This window comes from Triturus cristatus, chromosome 7 (genome assembly GCF_964204655.1).
Source record: "Triturus cristatus chromosome 7, aTriCri1.1, whole genome shotgun sequence".
Classification (NCBI taxonomy): domain Eukaryota; kingdom Metazoa; phylum Chordata; class Amphibia; order Caudata; family Salamandridae; genus Triturus; species Triturus cristatus.
Window position 1 is genome coordinate 1,140,594,202 of NC_140590.1, and position 18,787 is coordinate 1,140,612,988.

General features: G+C 44.3%; 1 protein-coding gene across 2 annotated transcripts in view; it reads left to right on the plus strand.

Annotated features, from left to right (window-relative positions):
- The window catches only part of NSD1 (nuclear receptor binding SET domain protein 1), a 1,235,760-nt gene that overhangs the window by 174,191 nt on the left and 1,042,782 nt on the right, over positions 1-18,787 (plus strand). The window contains exons 1-2 of one of the 2 annotated variants that reach the window (XM_085618317.1): positions 6,432-6,538; positions 7,102-7,892. In XM_085618317.1, the coding sequence (XP_085474443.1) occupies positions 7,119-7,892 (774 nt within the window). In that variant the 5' untranslated portion in view covers positions 6,432-6,538; positions 7,102-7,118. Of the gene's footprint in view, positions 1-6,431; positions 6,539-7,101; positions 7,893-18,787 lie in introns of those variants that run through there. The other variant, XM_085618316.1, reaches the window with a different exon arrangement.

Consider the following 18,787-nt stretch of genomic DNA (forward strand, 5'->3'; position numbering starts at 1 on the left):
CTGGGAGCACATTTGTTTACAATGTTAACAAATGTATGCATTTTCCTAAATAATCAGTTTAACTAATGTAAATTACCATATCAATTTGTACCTAGCCGTGAACAAGTCGCATGTACAATATTACTAGAGGCGACGAAACACGTGTTGGCTTGGAAACCACTGTGAAGACTGTGAAACTGCTATGAATCAAGAATATTAAACGAAGAAAGCTACAAGAAAGAAACGGAAAATCACTTATTGTGTTATAATTGTTACTTGATGTAATAATCTATGCAAACCTTATTTCTACGTGTGCTTGGGTACCCCAACACAAAATAAAACCCTTCTGGAAGAAACAATCAAAAACTACTTGCTTGAAAATAAGGTCGACAAAACACATCTCACCAGGTGGGAGGCAATGAAAAGTACAATCAGGGGAGTAGTTATAACAAAAAAAAAAAAGTAAAATATGAACAGGGAGGCAAACGAGAAACTCCAGGGCTTAGAGAAGGAAATTTCTGATCTCGCGAAACTACATATACTCAAAAAGGACCCATTGACTCTAAACAATATGCTAAATAAAAAATATGAATACAATAAAATAATCAGTGACCCGAGCAGGGGTCTGGATTAACGAGCAGAAGAGTCTGAAGACTTGTAATGCCAACAAGGCAGGGAAATCACTGGCTGCATTCCTAACATTTAAATTGCAGAAATATGCGATAAATGCAATTAAAGATGAAACAGGAACTATCCATACCAATCCATATAAAATAGCGGACACATTTCAAGAATTTTACCAGAAATTGCACGACACTAACAGCAAACCAAATCACGCAATTAATAAGGGATACCTAGATAGTATAAAACTCAATATTCTATCTGACCAAGAAATTAGTTCCATCAATGGCCATATTGCATCATAAGAAGTTGAATCCGCCATAAAAAAAATGTAATCTGGAAAGGCACCGGGACCCGACGGTCACAATGCTACCTTGTACAAGACTCATTACACAATTACCACAAACCCTTCTACATCTATTTCAACACTTCACATCGACTGGCCAAGTCACAAGCACTCCAGCAGAGGCCATCATCACAGTGATTTCTAAAGAAGGCAAGGACCCACTCCTCACTAAAAACTACAGACCAATTTCCCTAATTAATCTTGACTGCAAAATGTATGCAACGATCCTGTCCCTGCGTGTACAAAAATATATTGCCAATCTTATCCATCCTTCGAAGGTAGGTTTTCTAAGACAAAGGTTCTCTAGTGACAATACCGGAATATTCTGCCACGCGATCGAGAAAGCTAAGTTGATCGACTCGCCGACTGTAGCCATTACCTTAGACGCAGAAAAGCCATTCGATAAGGTGGATTGGATATACCTCCGGATGACCTTAGAAAGATTCAACTTCGGTGACTCACTAATACGAATGATTATGGCACTATAATATGAACCTAAAGCAAAGGTTAGAGTGGGAGGTGCCGTTTCCTCATCACTCACACTCTGGCAAGGGATCTGACAAGGATGCCCTCTTTCCCCGTCACTGTTCCTGTTAGCCATAGACCCGTTCCTCCAGCACCTACGAGTAAACACTGACATACCTGGAGTGGAATTCTACAGCACAATATTCAAGGTTGCCGCTTATGCAGATGACGTCTTAATAGTGTAGAGGGAAGCTAAGTCTGCTATCCCTGCTCTAATGAGAGAGATACATGAATTTGCCGAGATATCCGGTCACACACTCAATTGAGAGAAGACTGAGGTCAAACTACCTAACTCCCTAGGGGGCAAAGACATCTTGGGAGACATGGACTTAGCATGGCAACCAGATCCAATTAAATACCTATGTTTACTATTCACCAATGGACTTATCTCCACACTAGAAGTGAATGAAGAAATCACATTCAAGAAAGTCTCTGATCTACTTAACGGTTGGTCACCCAAATTTGTATCGTGGTGGAGTGGGTAGAGACGACTAAGATGATGATTACACCTGTTGTTAACTACCTTATCAGTATGCTTCCCATGACTCTTATCAGAAGACTTTATAAAGAAAATCAACAAAGCCCTCAACAACTTCTTATCGCATGGAAAGAAGCCTAGAATATCTTTGATAAAACTGAAACATTGCAAATCTAAAGGCGGAGTTGGACTGCCCAATTTTAGGAACTACCAAACTGCTTTCCGATGCAGGCAAGGGGCCGCCTGGTTTATAGAAAACCCACTGTACCACCCCTGTGGGTGGAAGTCGAGGCAAATTTAATTAAAAACATCATGCTACCCGCCATTATGACTATGAACTCATCGATCCCTCCACACACAAAATACATTATCCAAAACACTAAACAAGCTCTCACGCACTTAGAAATTCACTCTGATGTCAGAATAGGCAAATCAAACTTGGCGGCACTTTGGAATAATCCTAATTTGCGAATAAATAAAATCCCAATCTGTTAGGAGGATTGGTCAAAGAAAGGTATCAATATGATAAAAGATTTGTATAACGATACCCTCCCTAAGTTCTTTGCTACACTGCAACTAGAAAATAACTTGAATAACATAGATCTATGTACAGTTTTTAAGCTTAAAGCTCAGAACTCTAAACAACCTATAAAACAGATACCCCCTACTCTCCCCATCAAACTAAATCTACTAGCCATAGCAGGTCACATGGTGTCTAGAATATATAAACTACTCATGTGTAAGCCAGGTAAACGACGCACGGTCAATGAAAGGAAATGGGAAAGTGAAACTAATACTAAATGTATCATGTGGGATTGGAAACGCATTCATATGACACCTTTTAAGAATAAAATCTCGCCAGCACTCTCACAGATGAAATATCAATAGATCATATTGGACACCAGCCAAATTGCACAAACTTAACCTCATTGAATCTCCCAAGTGTTGGAATTGCAATTTGCATGTAGGAGATTTACCACATATGTTATTCTACTGCCTTTTCTTGAAATCCTACTGGGATAAGATCTTTGCATTCATTATGCACAACTTGCATATTAGACCAGCCAGAGACTTCTTATATCTTATCCTAGGTTCCCTAGACCCCAAATAAAAAATGACAATGACCGTGACCACCTGGACCTAATTTTCACTCTAGCGAGCAAAATAATATTGAGAAACTGGAAAAACTTCAAACAGATTGCCTACAAATCATGGCAGGAAGAACTAATCTCTCTAAGGGGTGCCGACACCATAACTCTAAAACTATCTTCCTGGTGCTCTCCTTATAGGAAGATGTGGGGCTCTTTGGACGCATCCTCCCTTACCGTCAAACCACCATGATGGTCCTCTAAGACATCTATCTATTCACACCCAATCTCACTATACCAGACACCACTGATCCTGAGTATTCACTCGATCACAATATACTTGCATCCTACGACCACTGTAGCGACCCATGGGGATTAATCCCTTTTTTTTAAAGTAGGGTTTTACCACTCACCTTGGACGTTTTATAGTTCAGGTATAACAGGCTTATGTCAGTATACAATTGATACTAGAAGCTGTACCTATGTATTTGTTCAATCTTCATGACATCCCTTTCACCAATGATACACCAGAGGAACATACTATTAACTATGTCTACACATGTTCAATTTGACAGTACATGTTAATGATTATACCTAATAGCACTCATACTAAGTGAGTTTAAAATGACTACCTGTATTTCTCTTCTTTTACTTCCCCTTTTTGTGTTGTATATCCTAATATGCCAATAAAAATTATTTGAAATAAAACAAGGGGTTACAAGTAAACTGACTTATGATAAGTAGTCATCGAAAATTAGAGTGTGTGGTTTGCCTAAGAGAATGTTGAGGACACCCACCTTTAGTATTGGTATGGATTCCAGAAAAGTGTTAAATGCGATAAGTGTTTAGGGAGGAGTTAACATTTTGGATGGCCTGATATTTCTGAGTAACCCCATAGAGATTGAGGTTATCCAGAAAGAAATTCTAACTTTTCTAGTTTGGCTGGTTTACAATGTGTTCATAGCAATCGTCAACAGAATTCGATTTGTCTCTAGGTGAGTGACAATGTGGAGTTATGTGATTTTGCATAAGTATGTCTGCTTGTAGCCATTGGAAAACTAACACGCAGTAGTGTTTATATTAGAACATTCCATTGGGGTTCTTAAGAAGTGGGGTGATCTCTCTTGCTTATCCAGTACGTCCAAGGCTTATGCTCTCGTATACAACAGGGAATCAAGTAAATCCATGTGAAGTTGAGAAGAGTTTGTGCACCTAGTGTCTTTAAGATCCACAATATCTACTTTTCGTTAGTTATTTGTGTACTCTTGTAGTATTGTGAGACCCTGCTGCAATGCAGGTTGAAACCACTGGTGCTCTACTGCAGTGTTTCCCAAACTAGGTGGGTTGAGAGCCAATTTTTGGTGAGTCGTAGAAATCCAAGCAATAATTATGATTGCTTTTAAATTCTGTATTCATCTTTTCATATTTGCTGCACTTCAAAGACAGAGGTCAACGGTCAGGTGAAATTGCTGCTTATCTTTTTTTACATGGGGATTGCAGTCAGAGAAGGAAAAGTAAAGGGAATTATTGTGGGGGCACATGGAGCGTGAAAGGTAAGGTTGTAGGATGTCATTTTTTAACACTCAGCAAAATGTAAATACCTGTAAATTAACTGTACACGTTCAGCAGTTAGGAAAGTAAAAATGAAGCTCATGTTCTTGTAATTCTGAAGTGCGATGAAACAAAGCTTTTAATAGGGTCAAAACAAATCAGGACACTTATGTTGCACAAATGATAAATATTCACTGAAACCCTATTTCCACACATCCTAATTTCTGTGCAGTATATTTTTAACAGTAAAAGTGTATCTCTGTACACATTTTGTGGCCATTTAGATGAAAAATGTGTTGTCTATAAATGACAGTGTGCTACCATACAATGCTTTAGTTAGATTAAAAAAACACCCACCTTGTGTCCATTAAAACCAGGTAGGTTGCGAATGTTTGTTGTCATTTTATAAATTGGGTCGTGGTTCTACAAGGTTTGGGAAGCACTGATCTACTGTAAAGTTTTGCAGTGCAACAGCAAGTGTCTCTGTAGTGCAGTGAGTCCCTGCAGGGGAGTTTAAGGGTCATAAGAGCACTCAGAGTGCCCCGGTTATTGCATTGAGGGGTCCCAGTGCAGTGATACAGTTTGGGTCCCACAGTGGTGTTACATGAGGTTCCGCTTAACTGCTGCTCACGGATTTGCCGTGTAAATCCCAGAAACCGTGCAGGTAACCGTGCTTTATATTGTGCAAGCGGCACGTGTGAAATAAGAAGTTCTGATGCACGGCATTGAGGATTCTCACTGTGCTGTGGGCTCCTTCCTGCAGTACAAGAGCACACACAATTCATAGAGTTCTAACAATGTGTGCAGTGCTGGTGGCTTAGCAGCAGTGCGATGTATGACCTTCCATTTACTATGTGAGGCCCCTTCCACTGTAGAACTATATTATGGCACAGTTATACTGCATAGTTATGTTTTAAGTGCTTTGGGAGTTGCCTGGTACTACAGCTGAAGATTTTGCAGTGGAGTGTAAGAAACCTTGCAGTGGTTCAGTGCCCTGTGGCAGTGTTGTGATACTGCAGCGCTCTGTGATGTGTCTGGTAAGATTGCACTTAGCCCAGTTGCATGGCAGTGTATTTATGTGGATATTGTATGAGCGCTAGGCTGTAGTGTTCGTATTAGCAATGCAGGGAAGGAATTGTGGCTGTGCAGTGTTAATGTGTTTGTAGCAGTGCCAGAGACACCTCACTCCAGTAAGAAGTTATTACTATACTGCCGTAAAATGTGCAGTCTCTATAGAGGCACTCCTAAAAGTGTCGTCTGAAATAGGACCTGCAGCAGAGACCAATAAATTAAAACATTGTGTGTGCGTGTGTGGGGGGTGGTCTTGCGTATAAACTTCGCAAGATGCCTGTTGTGGCAATAGCTGTTATAGGTCTGAAAGCAGGGCAAGAGTTGTCTAAGTGCAGGCTGGCGATTGTTTGGAGCGCAGCGAGATTCTAATGCAGTGCGACTCTGGCGGCAGTGCAGTGAGTGGGGTTTACCAAGACACGGTGGGACTGTTTAGTGGTGTAAGCTTCGCAGAGTATACTGGCGTGGGCGCTGTTGCAGTGGTGGTGTTCTACAGCGCAGTGCGAAGGGCCTGGCAGCAGTGCAGTGCGAGGCCCTTCTGCTCCATAGTAAGACGTCTTGCAGTAGCGTTAAGAGGCCCTCCTGCAGTGAAATGAGATTGCGAGGCTGCTGAAGGACAGTTTGAGAGGCCCTGCTGCCGCGCACTGTGCTAGGTACTGTCTCACTGCACCTCACTCGTGCCCCTCAAGGTGCGGCTCACCCGGCAGGTGAGCCCCGGGCCGCGCTCTCGGACTGCCCCCTCCCTCCGCCTTCCCTTTCTCCGCCCCCCGCCCGGGTTAGCTCAGTTCACTGGCAGAGGCTGAGGAGGAGGCCGACGAGCAGAGCGCCCTGCACAACGTCCCCCGGCCTGGAGGGGCGGCGTGCAGGGAAGCAGCCGGCTCGGTGAGGACATCCTGGGGGAGGGGGGTACGGTGTGCACGGTAAGGCCACCCCCACGACGGAGGGGCCGTCTGCAAGGCCGCGCGTTCACGGGCCTTGCACGGAGTCCCCCTGTCTAGAGGGGCAGTGTGACGGGGAGACGTTTCGGGGGAGGGGAGAAGTGGAGTGTGATAAGGGCATCCCGAGGGAGGGACCCACAAGACCTTCCAGGCGAGGGGGGTGTCTACAGCGAGCCACGCCAGGGCGTGCAACGGTTGTGCGCTGCCTGGTGGAGGGACATGTGTGCAGCGCAGCCTGGGCTCCTGAGCACAGCTGCCCGCATCCTTCAGGCAGGGGGGGGTGATTGCACCGGCATGGCGGAGCGTGCTGGACTGACTAGGTGCTACTCTGCTCATTCCCGTGATCTACTCCCGGCCCCCAGATGCCGGCCCCACGCCCCGTTTCCCTGCAGCTCCCCTGCGTTTTATGCCCGCACGCATCACTGTGGCCAAGCAGGCCAGGCCTGCCGCCCCGGCTGCCATCTTGGCTGAGCCCTTTGTAACGCCTTGTTTGTTTCTCTCTACCAGGTGGATGTCTACGCAGCATGGACCAGGCCTGCGAGCTGCCTACCCGGAACAGCGTGCTTGTGTTGGTGGGAAGCAGCGCCCCCCTCGGGAAGGACGCTCCAGAACCCCCCAATGGATGTCTGGCCGAGCCCCCCAGGCCTACCCAGGGACAGGACCCCGCCTCTTGCTACATCCCGCTGCGCAGACTGCAGGACCTTGCCTCCATGATCAGCGGGGACAGTCTGACCCCTCCCGGGGATGGTGTTGAGTCCGGGTCCCGGGACCCCACCAACCACTGCACTTTGGAGTTACTTGAATCGGCGGCACTGTGTGCCAGCCGGGCCCTTCCGTGCCCCCTCCCCCCCGAGGTCACCCTCAAGATGTCAAAGGCTGTCAGGAACGGGTTGCTGCTGCACGTGGAGCCTTTGGGCGCTGCAGCGGGCATGTCAGACCGTGCAGGAACCGCTGAGAAAGGAACCTGCACGCCGAAAGCTCCCAAAGCAAGGAAGCCGAGAACTAAACTCACGCATCCACAGGAGACTGGCGCAGGGGGGAAACAAGGGGGCACGGGATGGGACAATTCTCCCCTAAACAGGACTGCCACAGATCCTCTATCGTACCCTGCAGACCTCACTTTGGTGGATAACGCTCTGGCAGATTTCATCCCTTTGGACGTGCTTACGGCGTCCTCTGTTCCATTCTCTCCGAGCAGAGACAACCCCCAGGACCACGAAGAGTCTGACCCTTTGATGTCCTCCCCCGAGAACCAGGTCGTCATCAGCAGCCCCACGTCTACCACAGTAGTGCAATTTGTAAGCGATTTATTTTTGGTACACAATTTACATTGGTGGCTGGGAGCTAGCTTGAATGGGAGTTTGTGAATGTTTCATGTGAAAGAGCTCAGCGCAGCCACTCATACTGCGCGTAGGCCAGAGTGGGCGGGCACATGTACTTCAGTTGCTTCCGGTGGGATCCGCAGGATTCTCGAAACCAACCCAGTCTCTCTCTAGGTTACCTCTCCTTAAATTCCCTTGAAGAATTGCTTCTGTTTTGGAGTGAGCACTCCACGCAGTGCCCCTCCCCCACAGTGTCATGACATCCTTGCGCAAAAAAGGGTTTGCAGGTAGCGAATTTCTCTCGGCAATTGTTTGTGTTGGTTTTTGCCTTAAAGCAGCCCCTTAGGTTTGTTGTTAATTTTTGTACGCAGCGATAACTGGTAATGGACCAGCACAGTACGTATTTTCTTGCAGAGAAATGACCCGCCTTATTTAGAGTAAGTTAGTAGATGGAAATCTAAAGATTTGTGAACGAAGTGCAAAATACTCCCGGGGAGATTCCATCAACACAAATTACCTTGTATCTTCCCAGGGTCTGTGTATCCCGTTGCTCTCAAGCGTGGGTCGCATCACTCACATACACTTCACTTACATTGGTTGCACTATGCCATTAGTGGGCATGAGTTCCTGATTTTCCCTCGTTAGGCGAGTTCTGCGAATACCTAATTATAAATCAAAAGCCCCTAGTCTTGGGGGTGGGGGTGCTCATATCCCCACTGAGTGTTGTAATTGCATTTATATAGAGTAGTACTTTTAGATTGTTTTTCTTAAAAGGAAAGCCACTTGGTTAGGACCTCGGTGCTCACTTACCAGCCATAAGCATGGAGTATTGTGACAGGCAGTATGCAAACTTGTCTGTGGGCGTGTCAGTTATGCATTGGTCAGAGTTCTGTTTCCAGTGGCCTAAAACGGAAACAGTTGGCTCTTAACGTGACTGTTTATTGAAGCCTGGCCTACGACGATATGGACGTCGAGAGTCCCCACATTTTGGCAGCTGTAGTTGTGTTGATGGTCAGGTAATGTCTGGGGCTCGCCACCGAGCGAAGTAACAAAGCGTTTGGGTTGAAAGTGGACGTTGGGCGAGTGCTAGATAAGTGGGTAGAGAGGTACTCTACCTCAGAAGGGTGCTTTTAATTCAGTATTGTAAACACGCAAGAATGGCTTGTTTCACTTTATAGCCATTGGATTATTGCTAAATGTTGTCACACTTTTCCTACAGTAGTGTGCAGAACAGAATGATCCTGTACAGTTCTGCCTCCCTGGTACCCATGCGTCATGAGTTCATACGAAAGAATCTAGACATTCGCATGGGCTTTATGAGATGCACTTTATCCTTAAGGAACATTTACTATATTAAGAACAGTCCTGGCTATTGAGTGTCTCCACTCTATACTTTGTTTTTACAGTCAAAAGCGGACGTGTTAGAGGCCACACTGCAGCACATCCTAAAATAAACTACGTTGAACATTACATTCGCCCATTTCAATGCATATCTGACCCTTGTTTCACTTCTACATAAATCGTGAAACGGTCTACACTGTAATCTGAACCACGTTTGAAACCCAGCTTCTCCGCATTAATTTGCAAAGCCACAACCCTCGTGTCCACTAAAGTAGATTTACGTCTATATATCTATAGCACCGTTGTTGTGTATTTTTCCCCGCAATGTCCATTTCAAACCATATAACCTTTGGCCACGCCCAGTGCCCGAGGATCGTTAATTGTTCATATATCCGTTACAACCTATAACTGCCATGATTGTATTTAATCTGTACAGATGTTTTTTTTGTTTAGTACCACTCTGACCTTATAACCGAGCTCCAAACGGATAAATTGAATGTACATTTATCCTGGATGGAAGCTTTAGAAATCTAACCAGGTGGCAGGCATCATGGATTACATTGGTCTCCTCTTCACATTGAAGGCTGCCCTTTAAAACATATCTATATATTCGTCTCTCCTCGGTGTATGTTTGTGTCCGTATAACCTGTTTACATGTTCAGTGAGCGACTTCGTTAAAAGTTATAGTTGAGTACAGTAAACCAAACGTTCTAGATTAGAGTGTCATGAAATGACCTTTTAGTGACCAACTGGCAGGCACCCTTCAAACACGGCAAAGGATCATGGCTGTAGTGGTGCACGCTTTCAGTAAATACCACTGTGAATAACAAGGTTTGCATAGCCACAGATGTATACATAAGAATTGGGAATGAGAGGAAGGTTTATTTTTTAAGGTATCACAGAGAATCCTCCTTAGAAAACCGTAGGCACATACATTGGGATGCCATGAAACAGTGTAGTGGGCGACCTAGATTAGAGAAGCAACAACTCGTTCTTGCTGTTTCTTTTCTTTTCAGGTAAAGACCATAAATATTTTTTTCTAAGGAGGACTGTAACTGTCCCCCACATTGGACGCAATGTGATACCCCCCCCCCCCACTACACAGTCTCATTCCATCCAAGTAATGTTTTTGTGATTAGTAAACACGGTGCTCATCAGTTAAGTCAAAAATGAGATTAAATGTGATGTCATCCTAATGTCGTTGTCAATTGTGATCTGTGATATTATGTGCGGTCATGAGATTTGCCATGAGGAAGGCTTATGTTTATTCCTCTTTTTAACTAACAAATTTGAGAAGTTTTATTTTTTACATTGTAACCATTGCAGCTATTCAGCTGCAGTGTAAGGCAATATTTTTCATGTTACTTTACCCTCTCTTTACCAAAGGTTTTTCCTCAGTGATTATTTTTTAAAACAATGTGGTATAGATAATCTCCTTCTTTGTGCAGTGCGTATGTAGCTACTTAAAGCAGTGTATGCATATATTTTACAGGGGGTTATGGGCTATTTCTCTATAAATTTGAGGCATTTGTATAGTGCCAACCTAGCCTAATAGTAGCTGAGCCATGTAAAGGGTCAAAGGCAAGCTGACTTTTGGGAGCAGAATTGCAGTGTTACTGCATTAAGTGTTTTTTAGAGACGTGCACTGTCAACTCTTTCCTAAAGTGGAGCAGCTTTGGGGTGGTCTGATGGATACAGAGATACTGTTTTAGCTCCTGGGTACATAGATGGAAACGGCCTGCTCCCTTGTTTTCTTTCTTTTTTATATTTCTTAGTCTCCATTATGATGATGTACTGGCTACCAGTGTGCTGAGAGCCACCATAGATGGTGAGCTTGTCTGAACAATAAGCAGAAGCACTAGTCGTGTCTGCTTTACATATGATGCAGCTGGTTATGAGGATGGTGTGAGCTGACAAGGGGAGCCAGTGGACGTTCATCATGATTGAGTTGATTTGATCATATTTCTTCAGGCCCTGGATGAGATGTGCTACTATCCAGATGTAAGAGTACAAGGGCTTGCACAGCAGTTCTAAATCCTTTTTCTGGAAGAAACGGTTTCACTTCCTTTAGAGGTGAGAGATTGTACCAGACGATTTTTGGCAGTGTGTTGTCTGAGAGTGAGGTTGGTGTCCAGGGTGAATCCTAGTGACTTGGCATTAAGTTTAAGTTTGGGTTGGAAGCCATCAAAGCTAATGCCTTTCTGTCAATTTTGTACTATTTCTTGCATATTGTTGTTGGCAAATAACATAATTCTGTTGTGATGGAGTTGAGCTTCAAGTAGGCGATGGACATCCGGTCTAGATGAGGTAGAGCTAGTGATTGATGGACATAGAATATTTTCAGCAGAGTTGTGTATCTTCGGCGTATTGGTGAACTTTGATGCTATTATTTGCGAGTAGAGCCCCCAAGGTGCACCTCCATGTAGTTATTGAAGATTATGGGACAGTATGAAACCCTGGAAGACTTCACTGGTGATGGGGTTCATATTGAGTTGTGGACATGCCCATCTGAACAAACTGGTGTCAGTTGGAAAAATAAGAGATGAACCATTGAATTTTATTCTAGATTCAGTTGTGTGGATGAGGGAGGGATGGTCACCTGTGTTGAATGCTAACTGAAAGGTCCAGCAATAGTAAGAGTCTGGGCTCATCTTCATCTCCAGTTAGGAGAGCAGTGTCCACGATGTGCGAAGTAATTGTCTCCGTGCTGCAGCATGATCTGAAGCCAGATTAGTTGTCATGTTGGAGATGGTTAGTATTATTGTCATTTTTGAGTTGAATGTAGGCAGATTTTTTTCAGTCATGCTGATGAAGAGTAGGCGAGGTATGTGCTGGTATTTGGCAAGGTTTTCAGGTTAGGTTTCTTTTGGAGTATCACTATAGTGGCCTATCTTGAGAGCTTCTGGAAAGATCCCTTCCATGATGGACGCATTGACCACTGAGTAGGTATGAGCCCTTCTCGAGTGAGATTTTGAGGGTAGGGTCAAGATCTCATGTTCGCAGGAAGATGATTAGAAGGAGTTAAGTATTTTATCAAGATTTGCTAGAGATAGAAGTTTGAAGGATGACCATTGCAGGATTATATAAGTTGGAGTGGATGTAAGAGGAGAAGCAGGTATGGTGGTGTTGATGTGCTGTCGCATCTTATGTATTTGTTCACTGAAGACGATGTTGCTGCATTGTAGTTGACTGTGGAGTATCAGATGGGGGAGTCAGGCAGGGTGGTGATGCAGTGCTTAATTGCCTTGACAAGTGTTTTGCTTCTGGTGATCGCTTCATTGATGGTCAGTTATTGATCTTATAACCAGAGATTAGGTTTGCTGCCATTACTTTGACACTTGAGCTGACTATTCCATTCATGCCTTTGCACCCCTGTTCCATACATTGTAAATGCAGAAGAGTTGTCACTGTCATGGCTCAGTAGAAAGGAGAGTGTCCGGTATTGAGCATTTATTGGACTGAGGGGCAGCATGGTGGCACGTAGAGGAGACCATCTGGATTTAATGGCTTAAAATGACCAACACATTGCTGCAGAGGTGTTGGAAAATATGCAAGGCAAGGCTCTACGCCTGTAGTGCAGTGTAAACATGCTGGACCTAGTAGCACACCCTCTGTCGCAGTTGGGCTATTGAATTCAAGTACTTCCCCCAAAAAGTAGTGACACTTCCAGCAGGAAACTCAAGGGTCCTCAAAGTAGAAGGACTACTGTGTTAACTGTTGCATTTATAATCCCTGTATGTTAGGGAATTGGGCACATGTCATTTCAAAATGGAGAAGCCATTTGAAATTTTGAAATCATTATGCTGTCCTTCGATGTAGATTGGAGGCATTAACTGCAGCTAGTAGGCCTAGCTTAGGGATCCCTCTTTGGAAAGGCAGTAGGCAGGAAGCCTCATTGATCAACACAAAAAATAAATTAGAGTATTTTAAAGTCACCGCTCTTAATTTACAATTCCGACTTAAAAGGATACAGTCATCAAAAGATATGAGAAGGCGTTGCCCTTAACGTATCGAGGCATGCTTCATCATTGGCGACCTCTCACACTGAGGTAGGAACAATGCCACTCCAGCGGACTGAACTGAGGGGAAAAAAAAATCCCTGAGTGCTTATAAATCTTGTTTCTGGACAATTACTTGGGTCCTGTTTGAAGTAAGTATAGTTAAAAATACCTAGGGGTATACTCCAAGAATTCCTATTAGTGAGTACCCCTGGTATCCTTTAAAAACACTAAAAACTAGTCATCTGGTTAAGTGATTCACTTGCCCATTTTGTATCTATCAATTACCAACACGTTTCGACCTATACAACAGCCAAAAATGGTCCAAGGACTTCAGGGTATTGTGATGTCCTAGTTCAGGTATCTAGTCAAACCATGCACAAAGAAGGGAATTATGAAGACCCTACCAGAACCTTGTTAAGATTGGTTAGAACCTAGAGGAAAAAAACTAAATATTAGCGGGACACGCATAAGTGTCCCTAATTTCTCTATTTCCAATACAAATCTAAAGAAAGAGTGCCCGTCATCTGTCTAAAATCGTATTGCTCCACGTGACAAACAGTAAAAACAAAAAAAAAGTTAATCCAGTTCACACAACCATATATTTAAGATACTTAGACAATCACATGAAGTAGCATTTTATTGCGACCTGTATGTCTGCATATATCAAACTTCACACTTACGTGAGTCATATTAAACTACTCGCTTGGTGGTTGAGTGTGGGGGACAACTTCCACGTAGGCACCCACTAATAATACACTTTTTTTTTTTTTTTTTACAAAAAAGGAGAAACTTGCTTGTAACTGGCAGAGCCAATGACAACGCAGCGTTCCTTCTTTTAAGGTGGAGCATACAATTAGAAAAATGCCTCTCCTGCATATGTATTCTAAACCTTATAATCAGTCCACTTCTGTTGTGTGCGACCCCGTGTTTTTGCAGACACGCTTCTGTGTGCCTGCCAGATATAGCTTACTTGTGACTAAACAGAAGGCGAGACTAGGCATAAAGCCCATGAGTACTTCGCGCAAGCGGAATGAATAACATGCACTTTTTCACAGCTAAATGACTTGACAGTGTGCTCCATTCCGTGTTCACCCCTGAGTCATCTGCTGGGAGTGTCTGTTAGAATTTATACGTATATAGACGCCACCCATTGTCTTGTGGGTCCCCGTAAATATTCACGATGCCATCTTTTACTGGTGGCTGGGCGGTTTGCTTGTTGCCAAATTTGTGAATGCAGTTTTTTTTAATGTAACAAACCTCATTATATTTAAACGTCTGCGAGTGCATATATTGATACGCGAACCACATTGAGAGACATACGGATATTAATGTCATGTTATGTACAGTAATTACATGCTGTCTCTACATTTTTTTTCAATGGCCAAACATGCTTTGAACCATCCTTATCTCAATAGTCTAACAACCCTCGTAAAATTCGTTCTGCTCATATCACCATATTGCCATACCCACGCACTTGTTTAACTTAGTAAGCGTCATGGGGGAGTTGAGGAGATGGTGAGCAAACATATACACACACAAATGACACAGTTGCCAGTGCTGTTTCCTATCGATATCCAAATATGTGGAACCAATTAAAATAGACATAGCCCACACTCTGTTACATACACCCTCTTACTTTGTCAGAATCTAGATGTTGCCACTGCACGTAGTGGGCTCTCCTGTCACTCCCGTAATGTTCGAGGTCTGACCGCAGTGCCGATCAGATTATAGTAAAGTAAAGCTTTTCCCAAATGCCGCAGAGGTGCCTAGAGAGTCGGAGATGTTACGCTCGTCAGAAATGCTCTGCCCCAAATGGGCGTCACTCATGGGAGTTGTAGTTCCCAAACTGGTCCAGACACACTTTGATCTGGAGCTGTGTCTTCAATGGGAGTTGTAGTCCACAGTCTGGTGGAGACTCACTCTGGTAGAGAGCCGCTTCTTGTGAGGCTTGGGGGCTAAAGGTTACTGTTTTACCCTGGGGTAACACTCCGAGGGAATAACCCCTCCGAGTCAGAATAAAATGTAGGCTAGTATGGTCATTCCTGCCTATTAAGGAAATACAGATTCTAGCGCTAGGCATGCTCTTAACTGCCATATATGCTGAGGGTGATTAGTGTGTAAAAAAAACCAGCCAACAAATACATATACCTTTCTACCTCTTTCAGAACCCCATTCGTGGGATAGCTGATAACTTCAGGGGTTATTTTCTATTTGGCAAACTAGGGGTACAGACAGTATTTCTAGGGCTACTGTCGCACCTGTTTTAATGTGTCGTATTGGGGATAGAATTGTGTCCATTGTACCTCATCGTTGAGCCCTATATTTGATGTGCCTAGACAATATCCATCTTTGCTCTGCGAAGAACAATCTATTGTTTGCATTCAAACTTGAGTGGATCTATTCAATGACTGTCCACTCGAAGCCGTTCTCTGAATGGTTATTCTCAAAGTGTCTAATGAGTTACGTTGTGCTTTTGTGGCATCTGAAGGTGTTTCTATGTTCATTTATACACATTTTGACCTTTCTTGTTGTCATCCCACATATTTCTCACCCCATGTGCACTTAAGGAGATGAGCCTCATTAACATGCATAATAGGAGAGTAAGAAAAAGGCTGCAGAACTCTGGCATAGAAGTACACTTTGGGTGATAACCTGATGTGGGGAATCCTTAAGTAATTCAGTCTGCCTCCTGTAGCATTTAAAAAAGCTTTGGCATAGCCAATAGGTCTCGCCTTTGGGACCTTATAAGTGTTTAGTTATCCAGCACAATATCCTTGGTGCAACAACATCAACTGTTGCATGGCTAAACACTTAGAAGGTCCCAAAGGTGAGCCCTATTGGCTATGCCAGTGATTGTTTTTTTTTTTTAACCCGCCCGCTTCCATCTGCCTGGAATTGCCATCCCTTATGTACAAGTTAATGCAGAAAATACAATCCCATGATTTTATTTTTGCAAATATCCCTCTTCCCCCCTTTCAAAGGTTGGCATGCAGGACCCCGTCATCCCCTACTCTGAGGACGTCTGAGCTGCACCCTTGCTAAGTGGGTCAGAGGTCTGTGCCTAGCTAGGACGGGATGCATACTGCTAATGCAAATGTCAGGCAGATCAGAGACTGAAACCCCCAAAACCAGCTATAGATAAGAATGCCGATGTAGCCTGCAGCGCCCCCAGTGGGCAGAGATTGCAATTAGCTGCCCCTCTCGTCTCTACTGTGCAGTTTAGGTGTATTCGCGGTGCGAGAGGCAAACAGCCCTCCCCGTCCCCTCCATGTCTTGTGGCAGCCTCGTTGGTCCCAGAAATCTACTGGTGAACCTGCTAATCGTCCAGCACTCAAAGGTACCAGCACTGAAAGAGTCTCACTAGCCTGGTACGCTAGCCCAGGCTGTTATTTTGGCATTCAAAACCAGGGGCATGCTGGCCCCGCCCACATCCGTCCAACCTCACTTCCTTCTCCAGTTAAAAGAAAAATCCCTGGTTCGGCCACGAGGCAGAGGAATGCTCTTTCATAGAAGTTACGGAAGCTGCAGGAGTCGGGCTGTCGTTTGTGGAGGTGTTGCCATGAAGCTGCACGGGGCTGCCCTGTACTCTCTCTGCCTGCTGCAGGCCTTCACCCTGCTCCTCCTGCCCTGCATGCACCCTGCAGCCGCTTAATCATCATCCTCCTCCAGCAGAGAGTTGCTCGGGAGGGTTAGGCAAGGATTTTTACTTGTGTATTTGTTTACTGTCCGCTCGCATGCTAAAATGCATGGCTGCCAGCATGTAGTCACACAAATGAAGGCAATTGTGGAGGAATTGTTAAATGTATTCAGGAACATTTCCCAAGTACGGTTTAGTCAGAATAATATAATGTTAAGGGGGGTGTCAAGAAATGTCATCATATAAAAGTAGGTATCGTAGGAGGCCGGGTATACTGCCCTTGAACTTACAGGGTTCCCAGCGGCTGTCTGCAGAGGAGCGCGTCGTGAGGGACACTGCAAGGCCACTCTGGGCTGAGCTAAGCCCTGCAGCAGTCCAGAGCCAGGGAGCCGCCGGCTGGGGGGGTGGGAGGAGGTGCGGGGGGGGCACGGTGGGAAGCACGCGCTTGTGTTATGCAGTCTCTTGTAAAACAAGCCCAGGAGTTGTGTGTGTGTGTGTGTGTGTGTGTGTGTGTGTGTGCGCGCGCACTAAAAGGAAATACAAAAAAAAAAGCCCGCGAGTAATGCGTGCACGGCAAAGAATGTCAGGAATGCAGCTGGCACAGTGCTGGACCGCTGCTTGCTCCCGAGAAGGCTAGGCCAGGGCACAGGAAGGAGAGACATCCACCCGCCTTGGACCAATTGCGTGCTATCTTTCTTAGAAAGACACATGCAAAGGCCAATTACGGGTGCTAAAAAAACACGCACACGTGTGTTTAGCGTGGAAAAGACCTTACTAAAAGTCTCGCAGAGCATGCGCGCTGCCTCAGGTGAGACCTAAAAAGTGCATTGTGTTTAAAGGGATCGCAGTACTAGATAAGAAAAGAAAAAAAAAAGAGCGAGTGTTGACTGGCCAAAAGAGATTTCTGGGCCTGCAGTTCAGCAGATAAGGGAACACATTCACTTGAAACTCAAAGTTTGTGTATTGTCACTGATTGCATCTGGGCAAGGCAGGGTGAGCCCAGAGACCCTTGGCAGCTGCCTTCTGAATGGGGCAGTGGGCCTGTACTACAGGGTAATTGGGAGCATTATCATATTGAACTTAAACGGCCAGTGCTCCCAGAAACTCTCACCTCCTCTTCAAGAGTGGAGTACTGGTAGGTGTCCTGACTTCCTTGTCCTTCTTGGGTGCATCACTGCAGAGGACAGTGGATTTGCTTTTGCTGAGGGAGATGAAACAAGGTAGTGTTGTGTGATGATACTTTAATCTTGGGTATTGATTTAAGACCGAAGTTGGCCTGTGTCTCGGACAGTTATTACCACATCTACATTTTTTATTATATGAATTTGCTTAGCGTTTACCACCATTTGTATGGCCTCAACACAATTGGAAACAGAGTGCTTTATTAAACATTAGGTGCTCTTATGGAGTATTGTTTTGATCTGTCAAAATGTAACGTTGACATTTTATTGGTTGAGTTTCATATTATTTAGACTAAGGCTAGTCCTACTGAACACCGGCCGCTAAGGTTTGAATGAACAAATATATTCTTTAGTGGCTGTTTAGATTATATAATATTTTACTGTTATATACTGTTACGGATCTTTTTGGAGTAGTGTTTATGGATGTGTGAGCAATTTCTATCTCTGTTCTTCTTGGGTATGACTCTGCTATTGTCCATTGGACACCTTCTTTTTGCAGTTATATTTCACAACATCTTTAAAACTATGTGTCATTGACTCAGTGCTATGTACACGTGTTTGTGTCAAATTTAAGTTAATTTGTGGATGGTTCATATGTAGATTGGTGAGAAGATGGATAACATTGTGAATGTAGCTCGAACTGCAATCTGTTGCAGTCTGAGATCACACTGTTATGTTGTGTGTATTTGTAAAGCTCACCATGACTCGCGG